Below are 17,211 nucleotides of genomic sequence, written 5' to 3'. Positions count from 1 at the left end.
TCTATATATAAAAATATATGCATTTATACAAAATATATATTAAAATCGTATATATATCCTCTATTTATTGTTTCTTTGTAAAATCCCAATATGGATTTTGGTACTAAGAGAGGCTCTATAGGAACAGAATCTTAAAGATGAGTTTTCCAAATTGGCTCTGGGATTTCTGGAATTTGCTCTCTAATCTGATTAGATTTAGAGACTCTAATGACTCTATTTTTAGTAGTAAAGAGAGCACTGATCATTCATGGTGTGATATGGCACTAGAAATACACAAAATATCACCATTGTATACTCACAAGCACTTGTAAGGCAAGGATCTTGAATTCCTAGCTCACATATCACATAAATGATCTGAAAGCTGCCCTGAAAAAAAGACCCTTATCTCTCCTAGGCACAGGGCTGAGATTTCTGAAAAACACATAGTATCATCCTGTGAGCTACTGAATTGCAACACAAATTGAAATCCCAGGCTCCCAGGTTATTTACTGTTAAAGTGAGGACACTGACTAGGGAGAAACATCATGCTGAAAGTTGGAATGGAGAGATGTGAGAAGACCCTCATGAAGCTGGGAACATTTGAGCCTCTACGTTCTGATGAGTCTTTGCCAGTAGAATTAGCCTCTCCACTCCCAGTAGTCCCACCACCCTCATCAGATTAACTGAGGCAGTTGTCATGCAAGACAATGCTGATTTTCCTCAGGACTGGCCCCTACCACTGCTTTTGGTACTAACCCAGCAGGCTACTAAAGGGGTAGTATGAAGTGTACTTCCATGAGGAAGTACATTGCTCTCCAAAAGAGGTACTTGAGTTTGCTAATTTATACAAACAAAACCCTGGGACTGTGTGTGGGAGTGAGTATTAAAGATGTGGAATAATAGTGAAAGAAGCATAAAGTTAGATCACAGTGAATTTGTTAAGCATCCACTAAGGTTCTACTTTTAATGTCACAGCTCAGGGAATTATAAAGGGCTCCAACAGTTTGGTTGGTTGGTTGGTTTGGTTGGTTGGTTGGTTGGATGGCTTAAATATGGACTAAAAGGTGGCCCAGAGTGAGCGAGCTAGAAATACCAAACTTGCCTTGGTTTCCTGTCAAGGAAGTAATTCAAAAGGTTAGGGAGATGGAAATGTTATAGTGGATTTGTTATTTAAGACCTATCCACCCTGGGAAGGTCCAGGAGACATCTTTACAGCCTCCACCCACTCTGCCAATCCATACACTGAGGTGCTTACCCCCATTACCTCAGAAGTTGACCTTATATGGAAAGTGGATCCTTATAGTGGTAATCAAGTTAGCATGAGGTCATTAGGGTGGTTACTAATCTGACTGATGTCTTTGTAAAAGAGGAAGTTTGAATACACACACACACACACACACACAGGGAAGGTGATGAGGAGAAACACAAGAAGTCAAATCTACAAAGCCAAGAACAGAGTCTCCCTCACAGTCCTCAAAAGGAACTAGTGCTGCCAACATCTTGATTTCAGACTTATAGCCCCCAGAACTATGAGACAATAAATTTCTGTTGTTTGAGCCACCCAGTTTGTGGTATTTTATAACAGCCCTAGCAAACTAATATACTAAGCATTGAATACATGCTGTTTTCGTTAACATTTTTATTACTGCTGCATTCTGAAAAGAGTAGAATCATAGTACACCCATCAAATTCATTGAAAGTTTTTGGAAGTGATGGAAAAGGCAGTTGCTTTTTCCATCAGCTCCAAAAGCTGGCCTCATAAACTTAGACTTAAATGCCTTACTTTTATGTTCAGGAGTCAGCAGGCATAACTTCTGGCTGGCTTACCACATTTTTGGTTGTCCACTTATCTTTGCCATCCTCTATCCTTTCTTATGTGGGGGCTTGTTATCTTCTTCTTTCTGGGTTACTTGTTTACCACATTTAAGCCATGCCTTTTCCCTACCTCACAAATACGAAAACCGAGTTGGTTAATGCTACCATCCACTTGGTCCTCTTAGACAAAGTTTATCATAATAAAAATGTTCATTTGATCAGGGATGATACATGTACACATTCAGAAGAATGACATTCAAATCTTCTTTCAGATTTTTCTCATTCCTCATTGAGTCTTCAGCAGTTTGCATGTAATAAAGATACACACTGAGAATCTGTACTTTGAGAAAGAGACCTTGAATTGCCTTCTTAGAACCATCCCTTCTTTACCACTAGATGAACTTTCAGAAGGACAGAGGTCTGTTAAGTGGAATTACAGATGTTTCCTATCAGCCTCCCTCTAGAGAGCTTTTCAACTCAGCTCTTTTCTTCCATCCTGCTCAGATCTATCTCACCAAGACATTTTGCTGGCACAGTTTCCATTTCTGACCACTCTATTTGTGAAAACAGAAGGACTGTATCCCCATGTTCTTCAAAGTGGGTAGACAGAGCACCATTAGAAGCTAGAAACTAGGACTTACTACTCCACAGGCTGGAATCAAATCTATAAAATGTTTTAAAAATAAAATATTTCTAAACTTACACTCTGATGAACCCCCCTAATAATATCGAACAAGAGGTGACTAATAACCACAAGATGCTTGTAAACATAGACAAGGTGTCCCAAAGTCTTAGTGAAATTCTGAGCTTTAATAAACTCAGAAGTATAAATGCTACAGACTTACAAAAACAGCATTTGAAAGGTTAATCACATATATTGCCGTCATACTGGTCTTTGAGTTTGAAGAATAAATTCTCAATTTTAAGTTCTTGTTTCAGTCACTCTGCAGATGAATTTTTTAGAACTCATTAAAAATGTATTATTCTAAACAAGTGCAAAAGACATGGAAATAAGTTTTCAAATGATGTCTCTCAGTTATAAGCATTAATACTTCTAGAGTTACTTAAAGCCTTAAAATCTAGTACTTTTGAGACATCACATTATTAACTCACTTTTTTCCTTTTACAAATCCTTTTCTTTAATATGAACGTATAATTTTTCTGTTCTTGGTAAGAAAATGTTTATTTTTCCGTTTTGAATCTCACATGTCTCAGCAGATAGGTTTTGTAGTTGCCAATTAAAAGACATTGTTCAGCACTCCCCTGCATAATAAACCAATCTTTTTTTTTTTCTTTTTACAACACATTGAAGTGTATTTCTATTGGAATTCCTCTAACATTCTCATCACCAAACTATAACCCTGAGACTTCATTGAATTTGTTTACTTTATCTGTTATTAACACTGAGGACCCAGCTTAAAAATCTAGGTTAAGAAAGAAAATGTGAGGTTTCTTCTGTAAAGAATATTGCAAAACAGAGATCAAAGACATAATTTCACTTCTCAATCTGTGCAATCTAACTCAGTTTACAATTAGAGAATGATTTTAATTGTCAAACTTTTAAATTTTATTAAATGTTTGTGGCAATGCATCGAATGAATTCCAGACCTATATAAATACACAGGCAGCTGTTTGTAATTTGCATTTTTATCAGTTTTGAAAGAGCACAATGTACTTCCTGCATCTTATTTTCAGAATTTGCATTTTATCATCTTTGGCTACCAGTATATAGTATGGAGTACTTGAATATCTCATTCTTTGAATTTTCATTTTTGATTGTAAATCAGATGATATCTGGCACTTTTCTCTTTTCTCATTTTTCTCTTCTCTCAACCTCCAGATTTACTTGCTCCCATTTCTTCTTGGCTCTAATAATAAAACACACAAAATACTTGTTATTTTTTTTTTTTTGGCATTCTTCAAGATACTGATGTTCTGAATTTCTTTGGCTAATTGCTTACCATACATCTAAAGGCAAAACAAAGCCCAAACACATTGTTTTAATTCATATATTTTCAAAATGCTATTCAAACTAATTCCATTTCTTTCCAAAGCTTATTGTGTTTTGAATTTGGATGGAGGGATGAAAAGGGATGGAAATGATACTCCATATAAGGCTGTACCTTAGTGCACTCAGAATGAACAGAATGAATGTTGCATCCTACACACAGGCACCTCCAGTCACACCAGCTATATCCTTATCGGAAAGGACACGTGGCCCCAAGGGAAGGCTGAGATCTCTAATCACCTTCAGCTCCTTTCATTGGTCCCCACACATTTTCCTCTCCTGCTGCATTATCCTCATAGCATTGGACATTTTCCCAAAAGACTCCTCTCGCCCATTTACACTTCTATGGCCTTCACTCTGAGATATTCCTTAGTGGAATAGACTAGTGGCAGCTTGTGCTTTCTGCCTCCTCTCTCCAGCAGTCCATCTGTCCACTGGGAAATGATGAAATTGCTCCTCTGTGCCCTAGCAGGAAGTGTAGGGGGAGGAAACACAAGCTAATCTTTCTCTAGCCTGATGATGACAAGAACAATTGGAAAGGATAGGAGTGTAGGGGTTACAAATTTCCCAGTCAAAAGCTCAAGGTAAATAAGAAAATTATTTTTATAATTCTTTTCAATTTCTTGAACCTAAGTCTCTATTCTGCCTGATGTAGAAAACTTATCTGGTCCTTTGCACATAAACTTAGTCCAATTTGGTGATTTCTTAGTTATTTCACATTTATATTTCAACCACATTCAGATTTGAAATTCTTTCTCAGGATTTCTTTCCCTCCCTCTCCCATCTCCCTCTGCTTATGTAGATTTCTGGGGTGGAACAGGGGAGAATGGTTGCTGCTTTATGATGGCTAGGAAGAGAATATTATCTCAACAGTCATGGGTTGGGTCTTTACGTGGCTTGGGTCTGGTGCTGGTGAATGGTGGCCCAGATAATACAGCCTAAGGTTTCTCAAACTTTAAAGTGCATCTTGATCATCTGGAGAACTTGTTAATATGCAGATTTTAATTCAGTAGGTCTGCTATGGAGATTCCACATTTCTAACAAACTCCCAGGTGATGTCCTTGCTGGTTGCCCTCAGATAATACTTCAAGTCACAAGTGACAAGTGGATGATTTGGGTTATAATCAGCTCCCCAGCAGAGCAGTCTTTGGAGATTCTGATTGAGTTCTCCCCTCTGATAGGACCCAACCGCAAAGGCCATCTTTCTGGTGCTATGCTTTCAGCCCCAGCCAAGAGACTTTGGGTAGACCAGCCGGCCCTCTCCCAAGAATTGACTCTCACTTGAAACTCACAAGGATATGAGATGCTTTCCCAAGCAAACCTGAGGCTTGAGAATCCCAAGAGGCTGTCTTCAGCCCTCTCTCATGTTAGACATGACTTGCTCCCCCACATTCCCACAAACACATGGCATTGATAAATTTTCTCCAAAGCTTCTTTCCCCTGTCTGCATCTGGGACGTGCAATGCAGATCCTCCTTATGCTCAGAGTATCATAAACTTCAAAGGGAAATCCATCCCTGAATTTCTACCTCTGGGCCCTGGCACAACTGGAGGTGATAGAAGAGCAGAAGGGGACTTGTCTGGAGTAAGTGACCCCACACTGTAGCTGGTTGCTTGCTGCCTCTCCATGCCCTCCTCTCTCTCTACACGTTGGACCAAAAAAGTGCTTTTATAAGCTCACATCCCCTGTCACATTCCCTTTCCTGGGCCATACATGGATGGTACATGTTTCATGCCCTGAAGTGACCCCTTCTTCCCCCAAATCCTTCTGTAATTCATGTTCAACTCCCTGGGATGAGAAAGGAGAAGGCTGCTGGGATACAAAAGCAGTCACTGGGAGAGGAGCAGGGATGAGGAGCGAATCGTTAAATACTCCAAATAATGTCACACTCACAAGGAAAGCATGGGAGAAAAAGATGCAGCTCAGGAATTTGTGGTTTTATCCAGGATTTCTACCAATTTTCATTTCCCCCCAAATTAAGTGTAATCACATGTGAAAACCCACAGAAAGCTAAGAGAAAATATAGTCAATGAAATAGCATGGCAGCAGCGTTCTCTTAGAGTACAATATGATTTGGAAAGAAATGGGAAAAGAAAAGAAAAGAAAAGCAACTGACTTCACAGTCAAAGTAAAGAGTTTTGAGAAATACTAAAGATCTCAGCTGTTTTTGTTTTTGGAAAGTAGACAGTTTCTAATATGTCTTTGGGTTTATTCTGGGAAGCTCTTGTATAAAAGGTTATGGATTTCAGATGATTCCGGAAGTTTTAGGCCAAAGATATAAGTAGGAACTCTCTATTTAGACCTTTTTTTGAAAGGTTCCTTTTTGTGGAGTAACTGAAACCATTTTATCCTGTGTGGTTTTCCAAACCTACTGTGCCAACCCTGGGATAAACTTGGAGAAGACATTACATTAAGCTTTTTAGCAAAAAAACCACCTGATGTCAGATCAGCTTCAAACCTCTACCCTGAGGAGGTTCCCAAGATTCCCATATTCTCCCAGAGAACAGAGCACAACAAGGGGGACACCATAGTCACTCAGAACCTTCTGGCCTGGAAACGACATCTTAGGTGCCCTGTTGGTCTGCACCACCCAGTATTTGTCCATGGTGGATATAGTAGGGCTTTAATATTTTGTGTCCAAATATGGTTTTATATATTTGCTTTGTAGCTCAACAAAGAATGAATTTTAACATATAATTGCTGCAATTGCTAAGCTTGTATCTAAGGAGAGAAGTATATCAAAAAGATTTCTGATAACATAAAAATAGGCAAAGGAGACCACAATAAAACAAAGTAAAATTAAATTGCTAGTAGACAAGATATCTACTAAATTCCAAGTAATTGTGTTCATAAATATCATAAATATTTTTCTAAAATATGTTTCCTGACCTTACAACTCAAAAGCTTGTCATTCATTTTTAGAATGCTACATTAAAATTACTAGTAAATATTTACCTGTATATATCTTTTCAGTTTTTGAATATGTTTTTGAAAAAGGAATTCTTTTTCGCCAGGCTGAACCATTATATGATGTTGACATATATTTATCTGAGAAAAAAGGAAGAAAGGAATTAAATATTTTATAACTTCAAAATCATATTCCAAGAGTATCTCAAAGTTATAAATATCTCAGAGGTGAAGCTGTTCTCTAAGTAACTTATTTTAGCATTTCAAAACTAAAGCATCAGGGACCCAAGTGAGTTTATTAAGACCATTTTATGATGGGGCACCTGGGTGGCTCAGCTGGATAAGCCTCTGCCTTGAGCTAAGGTCATGATCTCAGGGTCCTGGATGAGTTCCATGTCAAGCTTCCTGCAGTGGGAGTCTGCTTGTCTCCCTCTATCTATTTACCCCCAACCCCCGCTCGTGCTCGCTCTCTCTCAAATAAATAAAATCTAAAAATAAAACAAAAACAAAAAACAAAAACAAAGACCATTTATGTTATCAATGAACATGGATGGTTCTGTACCTCTTAATTGGCTGTCCAATTCTTCAAATAAGGCTCTCTCCCATGAGGCTAAGCTATACAGGAGAGTATGATATCTAGATGTGACCAAAATATTTCATTGTCTTGCTTTACCATATAATTCTGCTCATGCTTATAGAAGAGAGAAGAGAAAGAAAAAAAGACCTGGAAGGTTCCACCAATCCTTTTCCCTTCCATGAAGTGACTCCCATGGTGGCAGGGAATATTCTACCATAGTGAATGTGCTGTCCCAGGAAACCAAAGCCTTGATATACTGACTTGGTTCTTTAATATCTACTTTCCTCTGACAACTATATATTTGAACTATTATCTAACAATGTTGAATTTGTGTTTTTAAGTATTGCTATGCAGCTACGATTCTCAAAGCATGGTTCATAATAATACTAAGAATTTATTTGCTTTTTTTCCTGTGTTAACATTTGCACTAATGGTGCAAAAGCAATAGTGAGCGTAATTCAAATCCAGACACCTTAACACAAATCCAGACAGCCATTCGCTGCCAGTAAAATAATAATAAAATAATAGTAATAAATAAGAATATTTCACCTAAGAATATCCTTATTTTTGTATATAAACCCATATACCATTTTATTCTAAAACTAATAGAAGAAATACAATTTAAATAAAGCTAACTTCTATTTAAAATATAAAAGAAAGGACCTAAGAGAGACATTGAATTTTTACTTATGTTTCAGAAAGTACAGAGCATTCAGAACTCCACAAACTAGACTGTGAACACAGGAAGATAGAAGCATGAAATTAGAGGGAATTAAGTTGCTCATGTTAAGTTGAGAGAATTGAAACCCAACTTCAAAAGAGCAAAATTCATCTGAAACAGGAAGAAAAGATGTAGTTCCCTCCTCCCTGGTGGCCTTGTACTTAATGATATATACTATGACTTTGCCTATTACATGATGAAATGATTTAGAAGCAATCTGTGCATGGTGGGAGAGATGAGAGGTTGTCAAAAATATTGCAGTTAACCCCCAAACTAACCCTTCCAGAAAGTAATCATGAAGGCTTAAGGATAAGCCAGGGCACTAGCCTGAAAGTGATGGTTGAACAACACAGTTAGTCGAACGAGAAAATGTCAACCATTTGAAAACAATCCTCAAGAGTGAAATAAAGCTTTCCATGGGGAACAAAGTGCAGTGCTGTGAGACAAAACTCTTAGGGAGGTTCAATGTCTAGTTGTCTGCACCCAACACGTTTTCTAACATATCCTTTAAACCATGTGCACTCCTGCTCATGGAAGAAATCCCCTCACCAGTTTTCTAAGACGTCCTGGTGTGGTGATGGCCTGGAAACAGAAGAGGGGGTGGGTAGCGATGAAGATTAATTGGACCATCACGTAATTCCATGGGGATGCAAACCATGGACATGAGTAAATGACATAAAGAAAGAGCTTTACCTGGACAGAGGTTGAATTTGGGTTCCTTGTTAACATCGACTTTACTGTAGGACCCGCTTGTGGGCCTGCTGCGGGGGGGTGCACTCAGTGAGACAGTCCTGATAGCATCTCTCTGAACGTGGATATAGGATGCATTCTCAGCATTTCTGTTTTTATTATTGCGATGGTAACTCATTTTATTTTTGGGATTTGGGGCCTGTACTGCTGTAAAGGAGAAGAGGAAGGGAGTGAGGGCTAGAACAAACTGGTATCATACCCATAAATAACATCCTGCAGGTTAAATATTTGACAGCGCTATGGAAGGCAATGTGTGCTAAACGAACTAAATTGATAGGAGTTGGATTGGCATCTAAAACAGCATGTTGCAGAACAGTAATTTGTTTTTCAGGTAGGAAATATGAATTTATATTTAATTTCTTAATTTCATTTCAAATTATAGTTTAGAAATATCAGATATATAGATACTTTACCTCTCCGCATTCCTGGGCCAGGAAAATTCTTTGGTTCATCATAAATCCATTTTCTTTTTTTCACACCTTTAAAGTGAGGCTTCCTCACTGGCTGGACATCATTCACTTGAAGAAGATACAAATTTTTACAGTTTTTTTAAGAGATGCTTTCATCTGAAAATTACTGTAGGTGATAATTACATATCTGTGCATTCACATGTCAAGCCAGAGAAAAAAATAAATGCACTCCTCTAATACTTTACTTTCTAGAACAAAGGGTGACTTATTTCTTAAAGCAGTGCCCCCCCCCCACCAAAAAAAAATGTCCTGGAAATTGACTGATGAGAAAACTTTCAATATGTAGCATTCCTCAGGGAAAAAATGCTCTTTCCCAAAGGAATGTGTAGATTGTTTAAAAGACTATAAAATTACATTCCAAATATAATTATTTATCTCATTGTGTTATTTTTAAGTAGTTTTAGAATTGTTATTTTGAACATAGATCTACTTCTTAAGAAATTGGATTAATGTAAAATACTTTTAGTGAATATTACTTTATTCTTTTAAGTTTTAAGAATTTGAGTATGTTGTTAGTTTTGGAGAAATAAGACTAAGTAGTCAGAATTTGTAAGTGCTAAGATCACTAAATTATTCACTTTTTTACTGGCATGTTTTTACATTGAAAAGTTTATATACAAACTCAGTTTTCTAGGAATTTATAAAGGACATTTCTGCAGAGAATCTTAAAACAATCTAGTAGACAGGGGCATTCATGACCTCTGTGTGGAGATCCTGAACATGAATAAGTAACTATTGCACAGAGAAAATGAACAAGTTCACTGTGTAGATTACATTAGCTGGACTAATAAATCTGTCTTTGCCTTAGCTCTCAAGATCAGCTTCAGCGTTAAATTTGAATTCTGATTCACCACCTCCTCTCCAAATATTATGCTCCACCTTTACTCTCAAGCCCCCACTTCTAGGATTTGGAAACCATATTTTTAACAAATGTCACCAAACTGAGGTTCTTAGGAGTAAACCATCATGGTTTCCTTCAGGGCCTGGTTGGGATCCAAGAACATTACCAGGACTCAGGAAATGAAATAAAGGAAAGAAGGAAGGAAGGAAACAGAAAGGAAGATTCATGAGTCTTAATTGTATCAAGAGAAGTAGCTTAGAATAGTGAATGGCATGGAGAAGCCAAATCATGAAAAATAATCCACAACATAATAAAAATCTGTCAGTGTATCCCACTTTGGATTAAATTAAAAATGCTATACTAAATACTAATGAATCTTCCGAGAAGGTAGTATATCACTAATTTTAATACCTAAATTAAACTAGTGGGAGTGTGTATAATTTACTAGGACCTACATCACAATTCGTTGTCAGAGTTAGTAGAAGAATAATTGTTTTTAATTCTTAATCCTGAATAATTTTCAAACCATCCTTTTTTCTTTCTTTTTAAAAATTCTATTTCAAATAAGCAAAACAAATCCATGATAAGACAAATATATCTAAGGCCAAAAAGTGATAGAGCTAATGTCTCACTTGAAGAGGGGTCCTCTCTGCACTTCATACTGATATTCTCAGTAGCATTTAATACATGCGTTGTAGGTACTAGTCGGGTAGTTAGGGAACGCTTTGGATGAGGACTGTCCTTGTTATCTTTTAAAGCAAATTAAGAAAATAAAATGTCAATATTAGTAAAAGAAGCTTTCAGTTGGCATTTCACTTTTCAAACATTATATGATGGGCATACCTCTTTAAAAAATATATATATATGTATATTAATTTTTACAATTCATCACTGAAATTCCCTAATCCCTACCATGAGTCCCCAAAATTTGTCACTAACAAAATATTAAAAATCCAATCTACAGACATTATCTTCAACATATAAATTATGTATTTGTGGCAATATTTTAATACCTTCATATAAAAGAATCAGAAGTTTATTAATTTTAAATCAAATGTGCTTATTTAAATTAAGGTTCCAGAAATAATTCAAATGTAACAACTGTCGTGTGTTCTATGCTTTGGAGCAGGACTGCCCAGCAGAACTTTATACAATGATGGAAATTATCTCAGTTTTTACTGTACAAAATGATAGCCGCTAGTCTCGTGTGGATATTGAACACTTGAAACATGGCTAATGCAACTGGAGAGCTGATTTTGTTTAGTTTTATTTCATCTTAGTTTAAATTTAAACAGCCAAATGTGAATTGTAGCAACTGTTATTAGTGTATTAAGAATTTTGTTGGTTTTTTTTGGTTTTTGTTTTTTTGATAGATTGGGCAAAGTGTTTCCATCTCTGAGAGAGAGGAAGAGACTTACATGTCATTTCCCATTGATCATAAGTGCCTTAACCTATTCTTAAGAACATTTATTTAACAGTGGGGAGGATGGTAGATGAAATTAGTTAATATTTGGATGGAGAATACATAAAGCCCTCTAATTACAGGACAGCTATACCGTTAGTCTGAGAGAACTGCCTAGCGGAGAAGTACCAGCTGGGGGATTCTAAGCATGGTGTAAGGGGAATCTATAAAGGATACTATAAAGGATGGATTTTGTTATCATATCTCTTGATTATTCACAGACTAGTAATAATTATAAAATGGGGAGATCATAGACATCATGAGATTAATACTCTTCACAGTCTTCACAAACAAGTCTCCCTAAGAAAATTCAATCACACTGAGTATTTGGTTGGAAAAAGAAACTAAAGAGGACTTGGTTTTACTGTTTAACAGAACCAGTAACGGTAGAGATAGCAAGACTCCTAGAAATTACGGAGTTCAACAGGCCAGTATTTTAGATAAGGAAACTGAAGCTAAAGAGATGGTCTCAGGGTCAAACAATAAGGGACAGACCAGGACTGAAACCTTAGAGTTTTTGACTCCGGTTCACTGTATTAAATGCATATTTTTATTTATTACCTCGCCTCTTCTATTGGTTTCTACAAGTGTCAAGTTTTGTATTTAACATATCTATCCAAATCATGAATGGATTAAAATTATAGGATGATTCATTACCTTTATTATTTGAACATTTTGACATGGCGATTTCCTTCTCTTCTGTTAAAGTTTCATTTTCATCTACTCCAAGAAATATGATCCTCTGTGGAACATAACAGTCACCTCCTATGACAGTACCTTATGGTCAGTGGCCATGGTGGCAGAAAGTTGTACAGAACTATCTTCCAACACAAGATTATCCTTTTCTACAGTACACCTTTTTCCCGGTTTTATTTAAATACTTCTCAGTGATAATCACACACATCTCCACACATATCACATATGCTTAGATTAGAGTATGCATGCTTACATAGAGATAACTCCAAAGAAGTTCACATAGTCAACACAATTTTCCTTTAACATATATAAATCTTTACTTCTACTCTTCATCCTTTAGAGTTACTCAGAGTTAGTATAGTTTATCTTCAGTATAACATCTTCAGATATATGAGAGCAATTTTTATGCTCCTTAAAGGTCTTCTATTTTCCAAGATAAATATCCATAATTGCTTTAAATACTACTTGTATACTTAATTTCCAGATTCTTCACCATACAAGTTACCCTAACATAAAATATTTGTTTCAAGTAACCTTCTTTTAAAATGACACACTCATGTGAACTACCATTACAGAAATCAGTAGAACTAGTATAATAATAGTTGTTATTTATAGAGCTTTTTTCTATATGTCAGACACTACTGAGTACTTTAAATGACTTACCACATTTAATTATCTTCCTATACTACTCCTAATAATTCAGTGTGAGTTTACCTGAGTTTTTGGTACCTGATACCCAGTACTGAATCATTTTTAAACCTTGTGGCCAACAAAAAACACTTATTTTTCTCTTCATAATCTGTATCATGTCAAGTCTTTCCCAACTTGAAGAAAACCTACCATTAATGTCTTGAACTTAAATGCAAGATTTTATGTGTATCACAGTTTGAGTTTACGTTGTTAAATTTGGCTCTTTCATCCAGCATAGTAACATCCAGTCATCTGTAAATTCTATAAAAATGTCTCCATTCATCCAGTCATTTGATTGTTTAAACATAAAATCATTTATTCTACAAATATTCACAGAGTGCACATCACATGTCAGACATTCTTCTATAGGGATTCATCTACAGCAACTGATTACCTACAATTCCAGGCCTCAAGTTCCTTACCCAAAACCAACAATAAAAATGTCCAAAAGATTTTGAAGAAATTAAATTAGTTATGAGAGGAAATTCAGACTCATTTATTATATGGCGATACATTCAGAATCAACCAGGAATAACTTAACTCACCTCCATTTTCAAAAGCAGCAATGTCAGTCCTTGGTTTCCTATCCAATGATGCTTTTATCTCACCTTGCCTTTCAAATAGGCTAAATTTTGTTGGAACTGTAAGACCATCCCCTAAAATTTTTTTTAAAAATTAGCAAAGGAAAAAGAAAAAAGAAATCACCCCAGGAGCCATAGGCACTTATGTAAGTCTAAAGTAGAATTCATGATGATAGTATAAAGTCAAAAATTAATATAAGTATTATTTGCATAGTTATATGATGAACTGTAAACTTATAGGAATTTTAAATAAATTTTGTAATTATCAAGAAAATAACAAGCAAGTTTACTTTCCTATGTAGATTATTTATTAAATGGCAATTTAAAAATTTAAATAATCTAACATTATTATGTATGTATAATATATTTAACTTATTTCATGTGTTCTTCATACAATTAATTTTATATTTCTTTTGATTATATCTACTTATCGTGATCAAATTCAGTGAAAAGTATGAGTCTACCACTGACAAATGATAATTATACTGTCAGAATTAAATAATTCTTAGTGTTTTTCTTATACATCTCTAGATAATTTTCTTCTAAAATAAACTATTAAAAGCAGAATAAGGGAGAGATGATAATCTAGTGTACCATATGATACTATATTGGATTCTAAATCAGGAAAAAAGTTCATTTCACCATAAAGGACATTGATGGTACTGCTGGTGAAATGTATTTCAAGAAAATCCTGTAAATAATATGGTATCAGCGGTAATTTCCTGATTTTGATATTTATACCAATGTAAGAGTTATGTAGGGGCATCATATCTGCAACTTACTCTTGCACAAAGTGTTTAGAAAAAAACACAGTGTGTATATTTAGAGAAAGAAAGAGTGAAAAATTGAATGTGTAAAAATACTAACATTTGGGGAAATCTGGCGAAGGCTATCATGAATGAACTGAAATTATTTAAAAACCAAAGACTTTTAAAACCATAATATAAAGTGAAAGTACGTGTAATTATCTTTCTAATCTACCCTTTTTATTTTCCTTGCTAACTTGTTTTGTTTTCTTTTTTCCTTGTCTAGTTAATGTGGGCAGTGTGCCCTTCTCTAGCTAGGGTGCCCACCTCTCAGCTGTCTTGCCAGTCATTCTAACATCTAATGGTCTGTTGCTGCCACCTACCGCCATATGTTTAAATAGTTTGCCACATAGGTACTTTAACGGCAGGCATTTTACTCTTGATCCTCTACTTTATTCTACCCTCATCTTGATGTTGGGAGATTTCCCCAACTATCTTTTTTTTTTTTTTTTTTTTTTAATTTTTAGGGAGAGAAAGGGATTCAAATCTCCTACTGCAGCAAAACTTTTCAGCTCATCCTAGTGGCAAGACAACTGTTTAAACTCGTGGCATCCATGGATTTTCACTGAGTTTCTGGTTTTATATCCAGAAAGTAATGTATTTATCTTGCTTTCAAGGGCAAATTGTTTACCAACATTAAAATAAGATTCACCAAAACATAAGACCCATGAAAGGCCCAGCCTTGGAGTCATCCACCTGCATTGCTTCTGAAATTACCTGGTACACGAAAGGTACCCATTCAATGAACAAATGTATCCTTGTTCTGCCACTAACATCATTCTGTGATCTCCCTTTAGTCCTTCTAGGCTAGGTTGTCCTTTCTACTCACAGAGAAAAATATGCACCTATTTCACAGGGAGATTTATTTGCACAGAAAAATAAATGGTAGAAGCAAGTTATTTACAGAATGACTTGCGTGGTCAGGGCGGGGGCGGGGAGGAAGTGCCACCATGCGCCTATGAAGCTTATTCCTTCTTTAGCTCCATGAGGAAAGCGTAATTACATTAACTGCAGCTTTTCTTATTAAATATAGGTCATCTGATGAAAGCACTTCCTCCTCATTCTCAATTCTGATGTATTATTTATCATTTAACTCTAGTGTACATCTTACTAAATAATTCACAGCCTATCACACCAAGTAGCTCTTACACAGCACCTTGAAATGCTGTCTTTTCATTCCTTACCTTCTTGCAATTCGCTGCCGTTTTCCAAAGGCTTTTCTATTTCTTTGTCTGCTGTAGAGGCTATGCTTTTTGATGATGAACTATCTGGAGGAGTATGGAATCTGTAGTATTCACCTAATCTCCCATTAGAAAAGTAGAGGGTTAGTGTGTTTGTCACATCAAGCATTTGAAAATCCACAAATGTTTGATTTCTTACCAGATTTGTAACACATCTCCTTTATTGCTCTTTTTTCTTCAATCTCTTCAGGAGTCTTTGTCCATAAACTAGAAGCATCTATAGGATATATATTTTTTTAAATAAATTGTCCAAAGCCAAATAATATGAAAATATATAAATCAGAATGAAAAACCCCAGACATTGTTCTCATGGATTTTTTTTTTTAATTTTTAAAATCAATAATTTGCATACTGGTAAATGTCTCGAGTTACTATATTTCATGTATTAGAAAAATCAGTTTAAGTAACTGTACAAATTTAAATGAAATCTATCTCCCAGCCATCATACAACAAAAACCCTCCAATTCAAATGATCATAAGCATGTATAGACATAGAACAAATTAGAACATAATGAATTGAATATACTTAGTAATATTCAATCTATTTTCTTACCAAAATCTGCCTAACATATTGTTATGAACCTCTCACAGTTAAAAAAAAATGTTAAAAAAAAAAGTAGGCTTTTGAGTGTGCATTGTAAATCTGAGAAAAGCTTTACTAACCATTTTGTTCATCTCCTTCCTCCTCTTCTTCCTCAAAGTTAGTTTTTAAAACTAAAGGATGGTGAATGGGTCGTGATATATTCTCCTGAGGTTTCAGGGGTTCCTGACTCTGGGTCGGGGGTGGAATTCCTTCCTGAGTCTCTTTCTGTGGTGTGATACCTACAGAGGAAATGCAAAATTTCAGTCTTTTTAAGATACATTTTATATGCATGTTCAATGATCAACAGTGTCCTCCTAATTTACTGTACGTTTTATTAAAAGGTGTCTCCTCTTATTTCTGGAAAGGTTATTAATCTAGTAAATATCAACATTTTGCCTGTAAGGTGCAGAAAATATACTAATTCATAGATTTTAGATAGGAATTATAACCATGACTTGGCATATCACAATTTTGGTATAAATGCCAAGTGACCATAAGTATTACTGTATTCTTACATTGATTGTATCTATGGAATAAGAGTAAATTAATCACTTTACAACAAATTAACAAAGACAAATTCAAATAAGGCATAGCTTATAATGGCAAAGTATATATGCCCAAAAGAGGAAAACATCCAATGGTTCTAGTTTTGTCGGACTGCATGATTACTTGGAAGTGAGAAAGAATGATACTTTCAGATTTCTCTGTTGGCTGCACATTGGTTAAACTGTCCAAAGCTCTAGATCATATTTTAATGTCCTGTAAATTTCAAACTAGCAAGCAATTAATAGAAAAATTTAGTGAACACATGGATCTTCTATTATCACTAATTCGATCCCCTTTGTTTTCTAAATGAGTAGTTACCAAATTTGGCTAATTATCAGAATCAACTAAAGAAATTATTCAAGACAGGGGCACCTGGGTGGGTCAGTAAGTTAAGCATCTGCCACTGGACCAGGTCGTGATCCCAGAGTCCTGTGATCAAGCCCTACATCGGGCTCCCTGGTGAGCGGGGAGCTTACTTCTCCCTCTTTCTCTGCCCTTATCCTCCCCTCGTGCTCTCACTTTTTCTCAGATAAATAAA

General features: G+C 35.7%; 1 protein-coding gene across 2 annotated transcripts in view; it reads right to left on the bottom strand.

The window, feature by feature from the left end:
• Positions 1-3,636: 3,636 nt before the first annotated feature.
• The window catches only part of LOC308348318 (uncharacterized protein C12orf50 homolog), a gene marked incomplete at both ends in the record, with an annotated part of 33,993 nt that continues 20,418 nt past the window's right edge, over positions 3,637-17,211 (bottom strand). Inside the window, 10 exons of one of the 2 annotated variants that reach the window (XM_080812327.1) lie at positions 3,637-3,662; positions 6,758-6,850; positions 8,701-8,904; positions 9,171-9,275; positions 10,701-10,817; positions 12,188-12,295; positions 13,462-13,572; positions 15,488-15,601; positions 15,684-15,761; positions 16,208-16,366. In XM_080812327.1, the coding sequence (XP_080668453.1) occupies positions 3,637-3,662; positions 6,758-6,850; positions 8,701-8,904; positions 9,171-9,275; positions 10,701-10,817; positions 12,188-12,295; positions 13,462-13,572; positions 15,488-15,601; positions 15,684-15,761; positions 16,208-16,366 (1,115 nt within the window). The remainder of the gene's footprint in view (positions 3,663-6,757; positions 6,851-8,700; positions 8,905-9,170; positions 9,276-10,700; positions 10,818-12,187; positions 12,296-13,461; positions 13,573-15,487; positions 15,602-15,683; positions 15,762-16,207; positions 16,367-17,211) is intronic. The other variant, XM_080812328.1, reaches the window with a different exon arrangement.

This window comes from Martes martes (genome assembly GCF_963455335.1).
Source record: "Martes martes genome assembly, chromosome: 8".
Classification (NCBI taxonomy): domain Eukaryota; kingdom Metazoa; phylum Chordata; class Mammalia; order Carnivora; family Mustelidae; genus Martes; species Martes martes.
This window is presented reverse-complemented; position numbering and strand designations above follow the sequence as displayed.